Source organism: Salvia hispanica, chromosome 2 (assembly GCF_023119035.1).
Source record: "Salvia hispanica cultivar TCC Black 2014 chromosome 2, UniMelb_Shisp_WGS_1.0, whole genome shotgun sequence".
Classification (NCBI taxonomy): domain Eukaryota; kingdom Viridiplantae; phylum Streptophyta; class Magnoliopsida; order Lamiales; family Lamiaceae; genus Salvia; species Salvia hispanica.
Window position 1 is genome coordinate 28,420,004 of NC_062966.1, and position 17,749 is coordinate 28,437,752.

The following is a 17,749-nucleotide window of genomic DNA, read 5'->3' on the forward strand; positions in this document are numbered from 1 at the left end:
AGGTTTGTGTTAAAATGACAACACTCTTAAAGTGACACCGCGACACCACATATACAACAATATTATAAACGCTACACAAAAATCTATAGATTGCTGTATAGCGTGTTGGATATTGCTGTCCGAGAAAAATAGCTGTATACAGTGTTGCATATTGCTGGCCGTGTTTTTTACCCTTTTTTTTGCCACATGGCAGCTTATTATTCGTCCACGTGTACAAATGATTGGCTAGGAATGGTGGTATGATATTATTTTAAGAGGTGGTAGCACCTTAACACTCCCCTTTATTTGTATTCATAATTATAATCCAAGAATAAACACAATTTAAAATATGTGTGATACAAAAAGATCGCTTATAATTTAGTCGTCGAGAACAATAATGAAACCTTATAAATATACAGGTTATGAGTTTAGTTTCCCAAGCATGGAGTCAACTAAAAGATTAACATTGAGTGTTACTATAACCAGAAAAACACCTGAGCTTCTTTGTCCAGCAGAGTCCACACCACATGAATTCAAATCTCTCTCTGATATAGATGACCAAATCTTCCTCCGAAGATATGTTAAAACAATAAATTTCTACAAAAATAATCCATACATGAAAGGGAAAGATCCAGTGAAGATTATTCGTGAAGCTATTGCCAAAGCCTTGGTTTTTTACTACCCGTTGGCCGGGCGGTTGAGGGAAGACACTGGTCGGAAGCTCGTGGTGGAATGCACCGGCCAGGGGATAGTATTCGTGGAGGCCGAAGCAGATGCGACGCTGCAGCATTTCGGAGTGGATGCGCTTTATCCACCCTTCCCCAACTCGGATGACCTTGTTCTTGATGTGCCAAACAACCTTGGAATAATAGTTGATATTCCACTTATGTTCATTCAGGTACAATATTTATCATTTTTGGCAAAACCGTGAATTTCAATATTTTCTCAATTTTCTCATGATAAAATATTTCGAGTGTCTGTTTTTAATATATTGTTGATTTGTCATACATATTTATAAAATTTTTACTAAGTGTGTTGAGGAAAATGATAAAATTCCACCGGAATTTCCGTTATCCTTAATCTAGAATAATATGTGTGCACTTTTTGTTTTTAGCCGTCCCATGATAATATTAGAATTTTTATTTATGAAAAGTTATTTCAATTTATATCCTTATAAATTAAATTATTTACAACTTATATATACTTTAACTACCCTTTTCATATTCTTTCTTATTTTACCAATTTTATCTCAATTCTCGTGTTATATATCATATGCCCGTATTTTTATGGGATCAGTAAATTTAGGAATAATAGTCTAAATACTAACAACATTTGGTCAATTAGAGTTGAATAATATAACAATGTTTCTTTTTCTTGTTCCTTTAACACAAACACTTTAACAGGTTACAAGACTAAAATGTGGAGGATTTATCTTTTCAAACAACTTCAGCCACACAATGTGCGATGGCGTCGGCCTTTCCAAATTTCTCTTCGCCGTCGGTGAACTTGCTCGTGGAGCAACGTTCCCATCTATTCGACCAGTGTGGGACCGACATCTTCTCACTTCCGGCATCCCACATCATGAACATTTATATGATGCCGGAACTGGTGAAAACCAAGTGCCGATGGATCATAATCAGATGGTGGAACGCTCCTTCTTTTTCACCTCCGCCGAAATCTCCGCCCTCCGCCGCAGCCTGCAGCCGCACCTACAGCGCTGCTCCAAATTTGAAATCGTGGCTGGCTGCGTGTGGCGCTGCCAGACAATCGCTTTCTCCCTCAAACCCGACGAAGAGATGAAATTCATAGTCATCATGGATAACCGGAAGAATATAAAGCCGCCGCTTCAGGTGGGATACTACGGCAACGTTTTAAAATTATTGGTGGCAGTGACGACTGCTGGTGAGCTGTCAAAGAATCCGCTGCACTACGCGGTGGAGTTGGTGAGGAACATGAAACACGAAGCAGAGACTGCTGGTGAGCTGTCAAACTCAGCGGATCTGATGGTGATACGAGATCCGCTGAGTTTGATAGCTGGGAACACTTATGCTGTGTCGAATTTAACGCACGTGGGTTTTGAGCGAATGGATGTTGGGTGGGGCACGGCGGCCTACGGTGGGGTGCCCAAAGGAAGTTATTGGCCGACTGGTATTAGTCAAGCATCTTGGTACTTAGGGTTTATGGATGGTATCGTGGTTCCGGTTTGCCTACCTCTCAAATCCATGAAAGTCTTCGAGAAACATCTCCAGCTTATGATTACTACCGCTCCAATATCTTCCTCGCTCTAAGCTTATTTTTGAGTTTTCTTTGTCGGTTCTTTCCTGGATCGCAAAATAAATAAGTCTAAATATGTTCTCTTTGTTTATGGATAAATAAACAGATGTTTTAAAGGGGTGTGATCAATTGCTAACTTTCTTAAGTTGCTAACTTGCTAACTCATCAATGCAATGAATTAAAAATGTCAACACGATGATATTAAAATGTCAATACATAATGTTGTTGAACTTCAATATAATGTGTCGATGTTATGTGTTGACATTTTGATGTCACTGTGTTAACATTTTTAATACACTGTATTGATGAGTTAGCAGAGTTAGCAACTTAAATAGTTTTTGTTGAACTTCAATATAATGTGTTGATGTTATGTGTTGTCATTTTGATGTCACCGTGTTGACATTTTTAATACACTGCATTGATGAGTTAACAACTTAAATACTTAGCAATATAACGCACCCCTATTTTAAAACGATAGACTCGAACACAAGACCTTCAGTCTGGAGCAATGACCATTTAACCACTAGCCCGACACATTACTATAAATAGAATCAAAATCATAAATCTATGTCCTTTTTCTCCGACATATAAAGTAGCCACTCAAAGACTTTTTCTTTGGCTGCAAAAATGAATTTGGTGCGAGTTCAACACCTACTTCACGAACTCAAGAAAAACATTTGGACAAATGTTTTAAAAGGAGAATGTTTTGTAGTGTGTGTTGCTCTATGGTTTTGCGTGAAGGGAAATAAAGGAGCATGACCATAATGTCAGTCATAAATCAATCATAAAACCATAGAGTTTACAAAGGTGAAACGACAAAAGTCATGACACCCACAGATTTCACCATAGTAATGGGAATTTTTCTAAAACTGTCATATTGACTAGAAGTTGGAACCATACAACCTAAAGTTGTCAAATGGGTTTGTGTCGTAGTTTAGCTTGTGAATTAATTTAGAAGAAAGGTATTGTAATAAAGGATTAAATCTAACTAAACTCCCTAGCATAATTTCAGTTTTAACTTAAATATAAGGCTAACTAATATTTAAATTTAATAACTTAATTATAAAAAATATTTAATGATAGTGCACTATTTAATTGTGTTTTAAAACTTCTTCAAGAAGCTAGCATTTTAGACCATTATTTATGTAATTGTTTTGTCTTAAAAAAATTGTTTTTGAATAGAAGACACTCCATCTTTCTGTTTTCCCTTAAAAAAAGTATCAAAGTCTTTTCACGTATAGGATACCTAGATATATTTTAAATTTATGTGATTGATATGCTTTGACTTTTCAATAAAGTTAATCAAACCTTTTTCTATTTTTTTTTATTCTTTTCTTTTGGACGGACAATTATCTTTGTGGTTTTTTCTCTTTTTTTTCGACCTAACACTAGAAAATCCCCATTTATGGATTTAAACTTCAAAGTAATATCAAATTCAAATCCCTAAATGATACGCATCTTAACTATGCATTAAATTAACGATAGTGGTGGCTACTGTCTATGTATATAAAGGGAGTTGGTGCAAATAATAAGAACTCCGCATTGTAGACATCGCACAAAATTACTAGCAACACAATTTATCTGTTCGCCCATGGATTTAGTAAATAGATAATATTCCATTAATTTACTACATTGATATTATTTTCATCCATAAAAAATACATAAAATTATATATATGGTATAGGATTTAATACGCATTTAGAATGATGTGTAGGGTATTTATTGAAAATTTTTTATAGTTAGAATCAGTTTAATTTTGGTGGATAATCCAAAATGATAAAATTAGTCTATTTTTTATGGACGGAGATAGTATATTCTACTAACTCACTATTATTTTATATAATTAAATAATTTTTTAAAATTCGTGCCGAGTCCAAACATATATTTAAATGATGGACAAAGTGAATATAATTTTTCCAACTGTACATAATATTTAAAGGGATTATAAATCTGTTTAATTGATATTCATTGACTTTTCCATAAATATAAACAGAGCATTTTCTATTCTTTTATATTTTTTTTTGGACAGACATGTGTTTTACTCTCTCGGTCCATTATTATTTGTCATTAGTTTCTATTTCAAAATGTCCGTCATTATTTGTCACTGGTTTCTTTTTTTAAAATGTCCGCCAATATTTATCACATTTACTTGTTACTATCTTTAATAATGGATCACATACTCCATTAACTGATCATTTAATCACATTTTATTATAATAAAGTAGGATTCACGTTTCACTAACTTTTTTCGCATTCCTTTATATTTTCTTAAGACACGATCCGAATCAACTTGTGACATTTAATGGTGGACGGAAAGAATAATTAATTATCTTTATTATTTTGTCTCTTTTTTTGCTTACTAACACTAGAAAATCCCCTTTTCTGGATTTAAAACAATATCATCGTCAAATTCTTAAACAATGAAACATAACCATTCATTAAATTAACAATTAGTTATCGCTCCTGTCTCTATATTTATAGGAAGTTAGTTTAAATAATTAAACACTTTATATTATAGACATCATTAAGAAATAACACACTTCATCTGTTTGCACATGACATTGCACAAAATGTATCTATATGTTGTTCTAGATTTTATCGAACCGTATTTTGCAGGAATACACGAATTAATGCTATTACAATGCTATATTCAAAATTTCAAACAAAATCCGGAAATTACAACAAAATTATAGTAATAGACAAGAAACTAAAAATTGAGAGTAGGCGTTCGATTTTTTAATTGATTAACTATAAATAATTCTAAATTCAAGTACATCCATTTCATAAAGAAAAGTAAATAAAAAAATATGACTGGACATAAAAATATTATACTACTAAGGAAATGAACTACATCAGTTTTAACACACAACTCAAAATCTCAATTTTCTTCATTCTTTCTTCAACCACAATAGACCTTTTTTTTTATAGAGGTCTATATACAAAAACATTAAAAGAAATCATAAAAGATAATAATGATCCAGCCTCGTCTATTTCTTATATAAGTAATGTCCACCACACTACTCTAACATACTGCCAACTTTATAACTCCATGATGCTCATAAGTATTCCTTCCATCCGAACCTAAGTACTTAGATGTTTTCTTTTTCTAAAAAAAATATATCTTTTACTTTGTTTTCTTGTTCTCATTCTTACTTTATTTTCCTTTTACTTTATTCTCCTTTTCCCTTTCTTATTTTATTATCACTGTAAAAAAAAGAATGATAAAAATATGCTTTTATTTCTTTATTCTTTATAATAATCCAAGAATACATACAGTTTAAAATATGTGTGATACAAAAAGGTCTCCTATAATTTAGAGCAATAAATTAAATCCCAACAAACATATAGTAAAATGTAAACAACTTATAGAAATAAATAATAAAAATAATATAAACTATATTCTAGATTCTTGAAGAAAATTAGATGATGTGCAAAGGATATCCATATGATCAGATGCATATCAGAGTGGATAAATAGTTTTGAGGCATGCCCAGATACCTGACAGATTAAAATTTATAAAAAAAAACAACGGAACAAGATATAAGAATAAACACAGTCTTCTAGAACAATAATGAAACCTTATAAATATGCATAACTATGAGTTTAGTTTCCTAAGCATGGAGTCTACCAAAAGATTAACATTGAGTGTAACCAGAAAAACACCTGAGCTTCTTTGTCCAGCAGAGTCCACACCACATGAATTTAAATTTCTCTCTGATATAGATGACCAAATCTTCCTCCGAAGATATGTTAAAACAATATATTTCTACAAAAATAATCCATCCATGAAAGGGAAAGATCCAGTGAAGATTATTCGTGAGGCTATTGCCAAAGCCTTGGTTTTTTACTACCCGTTGGCCGGGCGGTTAAGGGAACACACTGGTCGAAAGCTTGTGGTAGAATGCACCGGGCAAGGGGTAGTATTCGTGGAGGCCGACGCGGATGCAACACTACATTATTTCGGAGATTCCCTTTATCCACCGTTCCCCAACTCGGATGACCTTGTTCTTGATGTGCCAAATAACCTTGGAATAATTGTTGATATTCCACTTATGTTCATTCAGGTACAATATTTATCATTTTTGGCAAAACCGTAAATTTTAATATTTTCTCAATTTTCTCACGATAAATTATTTCGAGTTTTTTATTTTCAATATATTGTTGATTTGACATACATATTTGGAATTGATGACAGTTAAATTATTTTCAACCTTGAATAATAGTTGATATTCCACTATGTTCATTCAGGTATAATATTTATCATTTTGGCAAAACCATGATTTTCCATAGTTTCTCTATTTTCTCATGATAAAATATTTCGAGTTTCTATTTTCAATATATTGTTGATTTGACATACATATTTCAAATTGATGACATGGCTAAATTATTTTTGGACGAAATTAATAAAATTCACTTGGGATTATATTTTGTCGTTAATCTATTTTGCTGTTATGTTGCTATATTATACCTCATCTGTACCAGAAGAACATGCACAATTTCATTTTTAGTCTATTTTACAAGAATATGCATTTTTTTAATTAGAAAACTCTTTTTTTCTCTTAATTGAGGTGAGACTTATTCTCTACTAACAATATTTTAATTACTTCTTCTTTTCTTCTCTCTCCTGCTTACCAATTGTACATTAAAATCTGTGTTCAATCAAAATTGCATATTCTTTAGGATTGATAGTCCAAATACTTCCTCCGTCCCGGCCTAAGCGAGACGTTCCTATTTTGGCATAAGAATTTAGGTAGTGGTGTTTAGTGAATTAAATTATTGATAGTAAAGTAAAAGAGAGAGTAAAGTAATAAAGAAAAAGAGAGAGAAAAGTAAGAATTAGGTCAGATAAGAGGATAAAGTAGGTGAGAGGAGTGAGGTGATTGTTGCCAAAAAAGGAAACGTCTCACTTAGGTCGTGACATACCAAAAAAAAATATGTTAACAATATTTAGTCTAGAAAATATAATAATGAATTTAAATTCTTAATTGTTATAATTGTTTATTTAAAATTAATTCTTTTCCTGTTCCTTTAATACGAACACTTAACAGGTTACAAGACTAAAATGTGGGGGATTTATCTTTTCCAACTGTTTCAACCACACAATGTGCGACGGTGTCGGCTTTTCCCAATTTCACTCCGCCGTAGGTGAACTTGCTCGCGGAGCAACGTTCCCTTCTATTCGACCGGTGTGGGACCGACATCTTCTCACTTCCAGCATCCCACATCTTGAATACGGTGCCGGAACTCGTAGAACCCCAGTGCCGACGGATCAGATGGTGGAACGCTCTTTCCTCTTCACCTCCGCCGAAATCTCCGCCCTCCGCCGCAGCCTGCCACCGCACCTCCAGCGCTGCTCCAAATTCGATATCGCGGCAGGCTGCACGTGGCGCTGCCAGACAATCGCTCTATCCCTCAAACCCGACGAAGAGATGAAATTCATAGGCGTTATGGATAACCGGAAGAATGTAAATCCGCCGCTTCCGGTGGGATACTACGGCAACGTTTTAAAATTATTGGTGGCGGTGACGACTGCTGGTGAGCTGTCAAAGAATCCGCTGCACTACGCGGTGGAGTTGGTGAGGAGCACGAAATACGAAGCAGAGACTGCTTGTGAGTTGTCAAACTCAGCGGATCTGATGGTGATACGAGATCCGCTGAGTTTGACATCTGGGAACACTTACACTGTGTCGAATTTAACGCACTTGGGATTAGATCAAATGGATGTTGGGTGGGGCACGGCGGCCTACGGTGGGGTGCCTAGAGGATGTAATTGGACGAGTGGTATTACTCAGGCAGCTTGGTACTTAGGGTTTATGGATGGTATCGTGGTTCTGGTTTGCCTACCTCTGGAATCCATGAAAGTCTTCGAGAAACATCTCCAGCTCATGATCACTACTACTCCAATATCTTCATCGCTCTAAGCTTATTTTCGAGTTTTCTTTGTTGGTTCTTCCCTGGATCGCAGAATAAAGTGGAACCGCGTGGGGTCCTAAATAAGTCTATAAATATGTACTCTTTGTTTATGGATAAATAAACAGAAATTTCAAAACGATAGACTCGAACGCAAGATCTTCGGTCTGGAGCAATGACCATGCAACCACTAGGCCAACACATTTTCAATATCGATAACATACCGTATTTTCTGAATATGGTGCTGAAATTTACTGCTATACGGTTTCATAACATATACCGAATAACATATCAAAGTAGTTATATACTGAAATACTGTTTCATTTGCTGTTATAACGAAAAATGTATTCCATTAATTCATGATATAAATATTGATATCGACATATCTGTACATGGTATATAAAAAATTGTGGTATACACCTCAATTTACGGTGTATACCAATTTTTCAGTATGATAAATACTATATATATTAAAATTCATATCGTTAAAATCTTTCGAAAAGTGTATATTGTAGAAAAGTTCAGAGTATACCAAAAATACAATATTTTTGGTAAGATAAATCTTATATATCGATATTTCGGTATTTTTTCCCACACATTTGAAACAAACAAAAAATGTAGTAGTTTTATAAGTTACTCCATTTGTCTCATTAGTGTTGACTTATATTCCTTTTTTGAGTTGTCTCATTACAATTGAGTTATCTTCCTTCTTGGCAAAGCCCAATATACTTATTCTCTCTCTTAATTTATTCTCCTTCTACTAGCATTTCCCAATTTATGTCCGCCGTGGGTGAACTTGCTCGCGGAGCATCGACCCCTATTATTCGACCAGTTTGGGTCCGCCGTGGGTGAACTTGCTCGCGGAGCATCGGCCCCTTTTATTCGACCAGTTTGGGACCGACATCTTTTCACTGCCAGTCAGCCGCCGCGCATGTCGTTCGTACATCGTGAATATGATGTCGCAACCGATACAAGTGGTGGAATGTATGCCCTGCTTGATCAGATGGGGGAACTTTCCTTCTATTTTAGTTTTGCCCAAATCTCCGCCCTCCACTGCAGCCTGCCACCACATCTCCAGCGCTGCTCCAAATTTGATATCATGGCAGGCTGGATGTGGCGTTGCCAGACAATCATCCTCTCCCTAAATCCTACGAAGAGATTAGATTCTCAGTGGTAATGGATAACCTAAACCAAATAAACCCACCTCTTCCCATGGGGTGATGATACGAATATCTATTTCACTTCATCTATTTTTAGTCATGAGCGCAAAATGTACTGTTGAATATTTGTTGGTGGACCTTATTTGGGCTGTTAGTTAATTCTCGCCCATGCAGAATTATTTGGGCTGAGCCCAAATCTCTTCCTCTCTACCGTCTGATTGTGCCACGTGGATCCTCACGCGGATTGTGGTTTGGGACCGTTGGATTGAGTTGTGTGTTTGTTATGTGTGAGACAACCCTTCCACTTCCATTTACTCTCGATTCTCTCTCTCTCTACTCACTCGATTCAGTGAATTCTCTCTCTTCTCTCTTCTTCTTCGATGACTTCCCCGGCGGTTTCTCTTCGGTTTATCATGGTTTCTTTGAGTGATTGACTGGTGGTCTTGCTAGTGAAGGCAATTACTTCGGTTGCCGGTGGGTTTGTGAGATCTAGGGTTTGTGTGTGAGAGATCTGGTGCGAGGTTGTGTTCTGTGGTTCTAGATCCGGTGTGAAGGATTCGTGTGGTGTTGATATCGACGGTGTGAGGTTAATCACTAGTTGCATTCGATGGTGCTTCCATGGGTCTGGTTTCTGGAGAATAGATATGCTCTATAGACGGGTGGCTGAGCCATGACCTTGATCTATTATGTGTTCTTCTTGACTCTTGTTTTTCTTGTGTAATATATTTAGATCTAGTAGGATCTTGTTTGGTGTTACTAACACGTATATTCAGTGTGCAGGCTGTTACGAATATGAAGGAGCTAGCTAGGGTTCCTATTTCTAGTTGTAATAGCTAGATAGTACTTTCTTGTAAACTAGAGTGTAATCTTGATTAAATAATTGCTAGTACCCACATATTACAATTCCCAACAAAAGACCATTTCCCAAAAAAAATCTCAGTTAAGTAAGACTTTGTCGAACTTCTTCCTTCCATCCGATCCCCACTTATTCAGAAACCCAACCAATAACTCTTCTAGACTTCGTCTAGCTTATACCTCCAAAAATTGTCTCTTTTTTTTTTCTCTCTAGACTTCGTCTAGCTTATACCTCCATTTTTTATTTTTTTTTCTTTTCACAATTTCACCACATCTTAAAGATATTTTTTTTTCACTATATTCATCCAGCTCTTCCCAACCCAATTGATTAGCTTGTCAACAATAAAGGTTTCAGGCTCAAAATTGGCTAACAAAAGGTTATGAGCACGGTTAGTGTTTGGATAAAGATATGGCTAACAAAAATGGCCTAACGTCATCTCCTCCTTCTAAAATCACTTGTAGACTTAAGAAGACCATGAAAAAGTTCTAGAAACATATAGCACGATTGATGATACATCACACATGAAAAGATTAAGGCTGAAATCTCACTCGGGTAGTAGCATGAATCAAGGCAAACAAGCAATTCGTTACTTATGCACCTATTACTCAAACTTTCAAGTCAAAGATCATGATGGCTTAAAAGATGGATGATGTTTTTATCATTAACAACTAGTCTTTACCCCAAGAAACCAAAATTCAACAAAGTTCAAATTCAATTCCACAACAACCCAAAACCAATACAACTCAGAGGTCTAAAGCAAAAAAAATCTATCCTAAAACATAAATAAAAGCAACAAAAGACAACTAATCAATCTAAAATAAAAATAAAGCAGTAAAGTACATCATAAGGCTCACTATCCACCATATCATCCCCCCAAACTTATTCAAGGCTATGCAAAGAATAAGTTTGAAAAGTTGGTGGAGAAGGGAGACTTATATAATAGACAAACTATAACGAAAACAATCTAAAAGTTACCTACTAGGGGTTACCTCCCCTATAGTGCCTTTGGTTATCGTCGTTGGCTCGACGTCTTCAAGCTCTCTCAATTAATTCTGAACCGGATGATGGAATCCGCATCATTACTCTTTTCCACTATCGCATGAATAACCCTATCAATTTGCTTCATCCACCGACTCACCATGGAGCTTTGAAAAAGTAGAACTCCACGCATTTTGGCCACCTTATTCTTCTTTCGTGGCCTTTTCTTTTTCAATCTTGCAGTCACTTCTTCCTCGGTTTCTTTCTTTTCTTCATCAACCACACCTTTGTCATCCTCGCCATGATTTACTTTGGATTGCTTCTCGGGTATAGATAGAATTTCTTTACTGATACCACTATCCAGACCAATGGCATTGCACTCTTTCGGGTGCACAATCATCTCCTCCGAAAATTGAATTAGTGCTGTTGGATGGTAACAGCGTGAGCAATTTGACTGATATGAGTGGTCATATTCTTCATGTGTGAGCTCAACTCCTCCATGGTTTTCTCTAGCCTGTCTAACCTCTGGGATGAGCTCTCTATGTAAGCTTCAGTTTTTTCCATGAAGGCAATCAGCAACTCCTCCGAAGAATTCTTCTTAGGCTCATCAATGAAATCATGGGAGGGTTGCTGAGCATGGTCGGAATATCCAAATGATGAGTTATGAGTGGACTTGGTTAGACTATAATCATCACTACCCGTTTTATTGAGGTAGTATCCGTCAATAACTCTGTCTTGGTCCACTTGCTGAATATAATTAACATACTCAACCTTCCCTTGAGGTTCCATTATTGGTTCACTTCTGAATAGTTGGGGCGATGGATCCTTATATGCTTCAGGTTTTGGTATACATGCTTCAGTTTGCTCCATAAAGGTGAGGGGAGCCTCTTCTAGGGTTGGCTTCATATTTCCATCTAACGGCTCGTCCAAGAAGATGGAAGGGGAGTGGCCTTCTGTATAGAAATTGTAACCCCCTTGACTAGGGTGGTAAACTCCAGCCTTGATCATTTAGATGCACATAATTCACATCTTCATAAACATCTTCAGGTTCAGTAGCTTGCATCCCACTGTGTTGGCCCATGAGTTCGAGAGTTCGAGCCAGCTGCTCCTTTAATAGATCCATCTTATCTGGGGGTCGGCCTCTAGGTGTGTACCTCGCAAACATGGACATAACACCAATTAGAACTCAAAGAGAGAACACAAAAAAATTGTAACCCCCTTGACTAGGGTGGTAAACTCCAGCCTTGATCATTTAGATGCACATAATTCACATCTTCATAAACATCTTCAGGTTCAGTAGCTTGCATCCCACTGTGTTGGCCCATGAGTTCGAGAGTTCGAGCCAACTGCTCCTTTAATAGATCCATCTTATCTGGGGGTCGGCCTCTAGGTGTGTACCTCGCAAACATGGACATAACACCAATTAGAACTCAAAGAGAGAACACACAAAAAAAAAAAAAAAAAAAAATAAAGAAAATAAAAGTTAGATTAGTAATCTCAATTATTATCACGATATTAAGCTTTATTGACACAAATTGTCCCTGGCAACGGCGCCAAAAACTTGACTCGACTTATTTTAACACAAGTGATACCCGCAAGTGTACGGGGTTAGTGTAGCAATTAGCAAGCAAGAGTATTGTATCCCACAGAGACAAATTCGTACCAACTTAACCACCACGAAAAAACGTTGACTACTATGTAGAGAATCGGAAAAAGGTTTGGTTTTTTTCTAAAACTACGAAAAAACGTATAATGAGCAAATAGATAAATAAAAGCAAATAAAAACGGAGTGAAAAGATAATATGGAGGAAACTGTAGAACTCAAGGATCCGATGCACAATTTCAAGCTCTTATCCAATCAAATTGTCTTACGTTTTGGTGTCTCTAGAATTACTAAATAAACCACAATTATAGATTAAACCCCCTCCCGAGGTGAGAAACCTGCAGATTAGGTGCTAAGATTGAAGTCCCCTTCTAATCCTAAAACCCCTAATTCCCAAAAGCTCGATTAGGTTAAGAACCTCACTCAAAACCTCAACTCTCCCGAGTTTTATTGCATTAAGGTGTGAATTATTCTTATTTCCAGATTAATTATTTCAACTCCCGATTAATCTAATTAATTCTACACAATCAAATGGTGATCAAACAATTGAAAGGAATAAACCCAAGAATAATCAAATAACTACAAGAGCAAGGTAAGAGCAAAATTAATTGGATAAAAACTATGAAATTAGTGCATCTTCACCAAGAATTCTACAAGAAATGTTTAGCTATTCATGTTCTTCACAAAAACCATGTTTGAAACAAAGAATTCAATGATATACATGGAGAAAAGATTAAGATACTCCTGTGAGAATGAATCTATGGAATGGCAACTTCAATCTTCCGATTGGAAGTCTTCAATATTCAATTCTCTCCCTCAAAGTGTTCTTGGGGATGTGTGTGAGTGATGGAGGCGGTAAGTGTAGAATATGTGAACCCTAGGTGTTCTTCCTTTTAACCCCCAGTCCAAAATCGCGTTTTTGGCATAAAAATATGCCAAAATAGTGTACCCGGCCGGGTAGAATTATAAAGATTAAAATTCACCCGGCCGAGTGATGATTTTCGACCATTTTCTGACCTTTTCAGCGCATAAACACAGTACCCGGCCGGGTGGTTAATTCACCCGGCCGCGCGAAATTTTCTAGAACGCGCAATGTTTTTATAACGACCATAACTTCTTCTACCGAACTCCAATTGAGGCATGCGAGATACCAACGCAAAGCTCTTTCAAAGACGAAGAGAATGATATGCATTAGGGCCTGATTAGACTTCAAAATTTCCAGTAAATATTGTCTCAAACTAAGGCTGCTGCACATCCACATATTTTGTACCTTTTTCTACACATTCTTAACAAAATGGTCAACATACCAACATAATAGAGAAGTGGATATAAACATGCCCAATAGTAGACAAAATATGAGCAAATTCATATAAAACCACCCTCTAAAACCATGTCAAATCCATGTATGTCAGAAGGATTCGTGTGGTGTTGATATCGACGGTGTGAGGTTAATCACTAGTTGGATTCGACGGTGCTTCCATGGGTCTGGTTTCTGGAGAATAGATCTGCTCTATAGACGGGTGGCTGATACGCTCGGATTTTGCACTGTTTTAAGGCCATTATTTGGTCCGTTTTTTATGTCAAAGTCACTCTACATGTCCATTATTTGCATATTTTGTCTATTTTGGTATTCTTGACGTGTTTTGTGAGAAATGTGCATAATTGAGCCGAAAAAGAGAGCCAAAACGCCAAGTTTGGGAATCTGGAGTCGACGGCGACCGGCGACCACCGCGGATGTGTGCGGCGACCGCCGGCGCCCAGCGGTCCGCCTCGGAAAAATGTACTTGGAAGAGAAGTCTCGTCCGGCGATCGCCGGGAGATGTGCGGCGGTCTGCCGCCCGAGGGAGAGTCTGGACTCCAACGCGGCGACCGCCGGAGAAAGGCGGCGAATCCTAGAAGCCCTAGATTTGCGCCCGGTTTTACCATATTTTGGAGATTTTTTTCCTTCTACAACAAGGGATGGCTTTTCCCTATAAATAAAGCCTCAAGCTTCATAAAAAAAGAGAACTTCTAATTGCAAAATACTTCATAGAGATCAAGGCTTAGAGTACTTCACTGGTGCAAGGAGTTGGAGCAAGGATTTCAAGAACATCAAGAACGATAAGGATTCAACCCACGGGTGTTATTTGCTTTAGTTTTATGTTCAAATTGTCTTCCCTTCAATCTATGTTTTTAGCTTATTCAGTTATGTGTAACTGAACTCATAGGATTCTAGGGATGTGTTAGTAACGACTTTGGTTATACAAGTTCCGTTTTCTATTTAATATCCGTTTTGTTTTTATTTTGTTTCTTCCCTAAGTTAATCTTGATGCTTCATGATTGAGTGACACAATCGTGTATGATTTAATATAACTTGCTTCATAACTGTGACAGAGTTCTAGCGAGTTAGGTCCACTTAGTAGACCCTACAGTTAGCTTCCTTTAAAACGGCACTGTTAATTGAGAGTGAGGACTTTTCAAGGGTCTTAGGAGCTTTTTGGAGTTACGTGTTAGGATTGACAACCCTAATCTTGTAATCAACGTTTGTTTCGTATGAGCATAATCTAGGTGACTCGTTCTATCAAAGTAATAACTATGCTAGGGTATTGTAGTTGGAATTTTGTATAACTATAACTGTGAACACACATCCCTGGGATTCCCTTATCTCTATTGTCTTTCTCTTGATTTATTTGCTTTTAGTTGATCTATGCTCTTATTTGCTTTTAGTTTTTCAAAAATTTTCAAAACCCAAATGTTTTTCCAAATAGTAATTGAGTCTTAATAGAGGATAGACACTTTGTGTTCGTCTTCCCCGTGTCCGATATCCGGTACTGACCTTTAGCTATACTATATATACTCTGTATACTTGCAGGTTTATTTAGTGCTAATAAAAAGTGCATCAGTGGCTGAGCCATGACTTTGATCTATTCTGTGTTCTTCTTGACTCTTGTTTTTCTTGTGTAATATATTTAGATCTAGTAGGATCTTGTTTGGTGTTACTAACACGTGTATTCAGTGTGCAGGCTGTTACGAATCAAGGAGCTAGCTAGGGTTCCTATTTCTAGTTGTAATAGCTAGATAATACTTTCTTGTAAACTAGCGTGTAATCTTGATTCAATCAGCCGCATGGTTGAGAGTTTAGCTGAGCTCTCTTGTACGAAGAACAAATAGGTCTTGGTAAATAGTGAATCCGAACTGGTCTGAACCCTCAGAGCCACAGGGGGACTAGTTTGGCACGCCAAGTCGCTTAAGGTGGTGGGCAAGTGGAACCTTCCTTCAAGTGGGGATTTGCTCTAGTAAATTGGCTGTATCTCCGTTTTCCTTTTCTGTTTTAGAGCCACCTGTAGGCTTGGGTTGTTATCTGCTGGTAGATAGTCTTTGGGAAAGACTTCGGACTTTCTGCTTTCTCTTTTTGTTTTTTCTGTTGTAGCTTCTGCTGCTGTTTGTTTTCTCTGCTGTTTGACTTCTGATTACTTCACCACCAAGCATTGTTACTGCCTAAGTGACCCCCTGCACCCTCTAGAAGAGAGTGAGTGCGAATTGGGATAGTCTTAGCCAGGTTTGCTCGTGACAGTCAGGAATTTGAAGTCTATCTTGTGTTTTTTGCTTGAGAAAGCTGTGTGAAAGTGTGTCTTGTCTTCGGTGTATGTCTCTGTGCTTTGGGTTTTCCTAGGTTCTTTGCTTCTGTCTTACTTCATGTGTCCTTGCTAAGTTCATTGCAAAAATGATCCAACTTGTTGGTTTGATTCCTTTCAATGGAAAAAATGTTTTTTATTTGGAAATAAAAAATGAAGTGTGTTTTAATTCAATAAAAAGTGTTTAAGGTTGTGGATGCTTCTTTACCTGCTGACACTGCTAAAGAAAAAAGTGATGAGATGAAAGAGTTGGATAGAGAAACTATATAAACAACTAATTGCAACTAAGACTAAAGGTAAAATATATGAGATAAGAGAATTCCAGGGATGCGTGTTCACAGTTATGGTTATACAAATTCCAACTACAACATCCTAGCACATTTTATACTTCGATAGAACGAGTCACACTAGTTATGCCAATGCGGTACAAGCGTAGATTACTAACACTAGAGTTGTCAATCTTAGATGCGTAACTCCTAAAAGCTCCTAAGACCCTTGAAAAGTCCTCACTATCAATTAAGAGTGCCGTTTTAAAGGAAGCTAATTGTAGTGTCTATTAAGTGGATCTAACTCGCCAACCTCCTCTCACGATTATGTAGCATGTTATATTAAATCTGCATCGAATGTGTCACTCAAATATGCAGGATTACAGAACAACTTAAGGAAGAAATGAAGTAAAAACAAAACAGATATTAAATAGAAAAAAGAATTGTATAACCAAAGTCGCTACTAACACATCCCTAGAATCCTATGAATTTAGTTACACATGATAGAATAATCTAAAAACATAGTTCGAAGGGAAAACAAAGTAAACATAAGAACTAAACCGATAAAACCCAAAGGTAGAATCCTCGTAGCCTTGATCTTCACTTGAATCCGTCTTTAACCTCTTGCACAGCGAAAAACTCTCTAATATTATGCTCTAGAATTGTGAGGCAAAAAGTGTGTAAAGTAAAGTATGAGTGTCTGAATGAAGAGGCCTGAGGGGGTATATATAGGGGATAATTCGAGTCCTATGGATATAAGGAAAATGTTGACTAATTTTGGTAAAATCTGGAGGAAATCTAGGTCAAATCGTGCGCCCCGGTTTTGCAGCGGACCGCTGCACCTTGACCAGCGGCCGCTGTGCGTTGCCCGTAGCTTCTGCCCATTTGTATAGCGGTCGCTACAAATTAGTCTAGTGGCTCGGGACCTTCTCGGATGGTCACTGCGCACTCCCCAGCGGTCGCTGGGCGTCTTCAGATTTTTAGCACAACTTTCTCCGGAGCGGACCGCTATAGGCGTAGCGGTCGCTATGGTCCAGCGGTAGCTGCGACACACGCAACGGGCCGCTGGACGTCTTGAACGCTCCAGGCTTCTATCTTTGACTTTTTCCT

The 17,749-nt window shown here is 37.2% G+C and overlaps 2 protein-coding genes across 2 annotated transcripts; both read left to right on the plus strand.

Annotated features, from left to right (window-relative positions):
- The first annotated feature begins 421 nt into the window (after positions 1 to 421).
- On the plus strand, positions 422 to 2,369 carry LOC125208334 (benzyl alcohol O-benzoyltransferase-like). The gene is made up of 2 exons (XM_048107918.1): positions 422 to 877; positions 1,383 to 2,369. The coding sequence occupies exons 1-2, from the start codon at positions 422 to 424 to the stop codon at positions 2,265 to 2,267; spliced, it is 1,341 nt and encodes a 446-aa protein (XP_047963875.1). The 3' UTR covers positions 2,268 to 2,369.
- Positions 2,370 to 5,869: 3,500 nt separating this feature from the next.
- LOC125203473 (benzyl alcohol O-benzoyltransferase-like) lies at positions 5,870 to 8,228 on the plus strand. Its single transcript, XM_048101823.1, has 2 exons — positions 5,870 to 6,316; positions 7,301 to 8,228. Exons 1-2 carry the CDS (start codon positions 5,870 to 5,872, stop codon positions 8,171 to 8,173), a joined length of 1,320 nt encoding a protein of 439 aa, XP_047957780.1. The 3' UTR covers positions 8,174 to 8,228.
- Positions 8,229 to 17,749: the final 9,521 nt, after the last annotated feature.

Excerpts from the sequence above, each read along its gene's own strand:
- LOC125208334 (XM_048107918.1), top strand. The coding sequence starts at position 422 with ATGGAGTCAACTAAAAGATTAACATTGAGTGTTACTATAACCAGAAAA. Across the intron at positions 878-1,382 it reads TTCCACTTATGTTCATTCAG|GTTACAAGACTAAAATGTGG; the intron begins GTACAATATTTA and ends ACACTTTAACAG.
- LOC125203473 (XM_048101823.1), top strand. The coding sequence starts at position 5,870 with ATGGAGTCTACCAAAAGATTAACATTGAGTGTAACCAGAAAAACACCT. Across the intron at positions 6,317-7,300 it reads TTCCACTTATGTTCATTCAG|GTTACAAGACTAAAATGTGG; the intron begins GTACAATATTTA and ends AACACTTAACAG.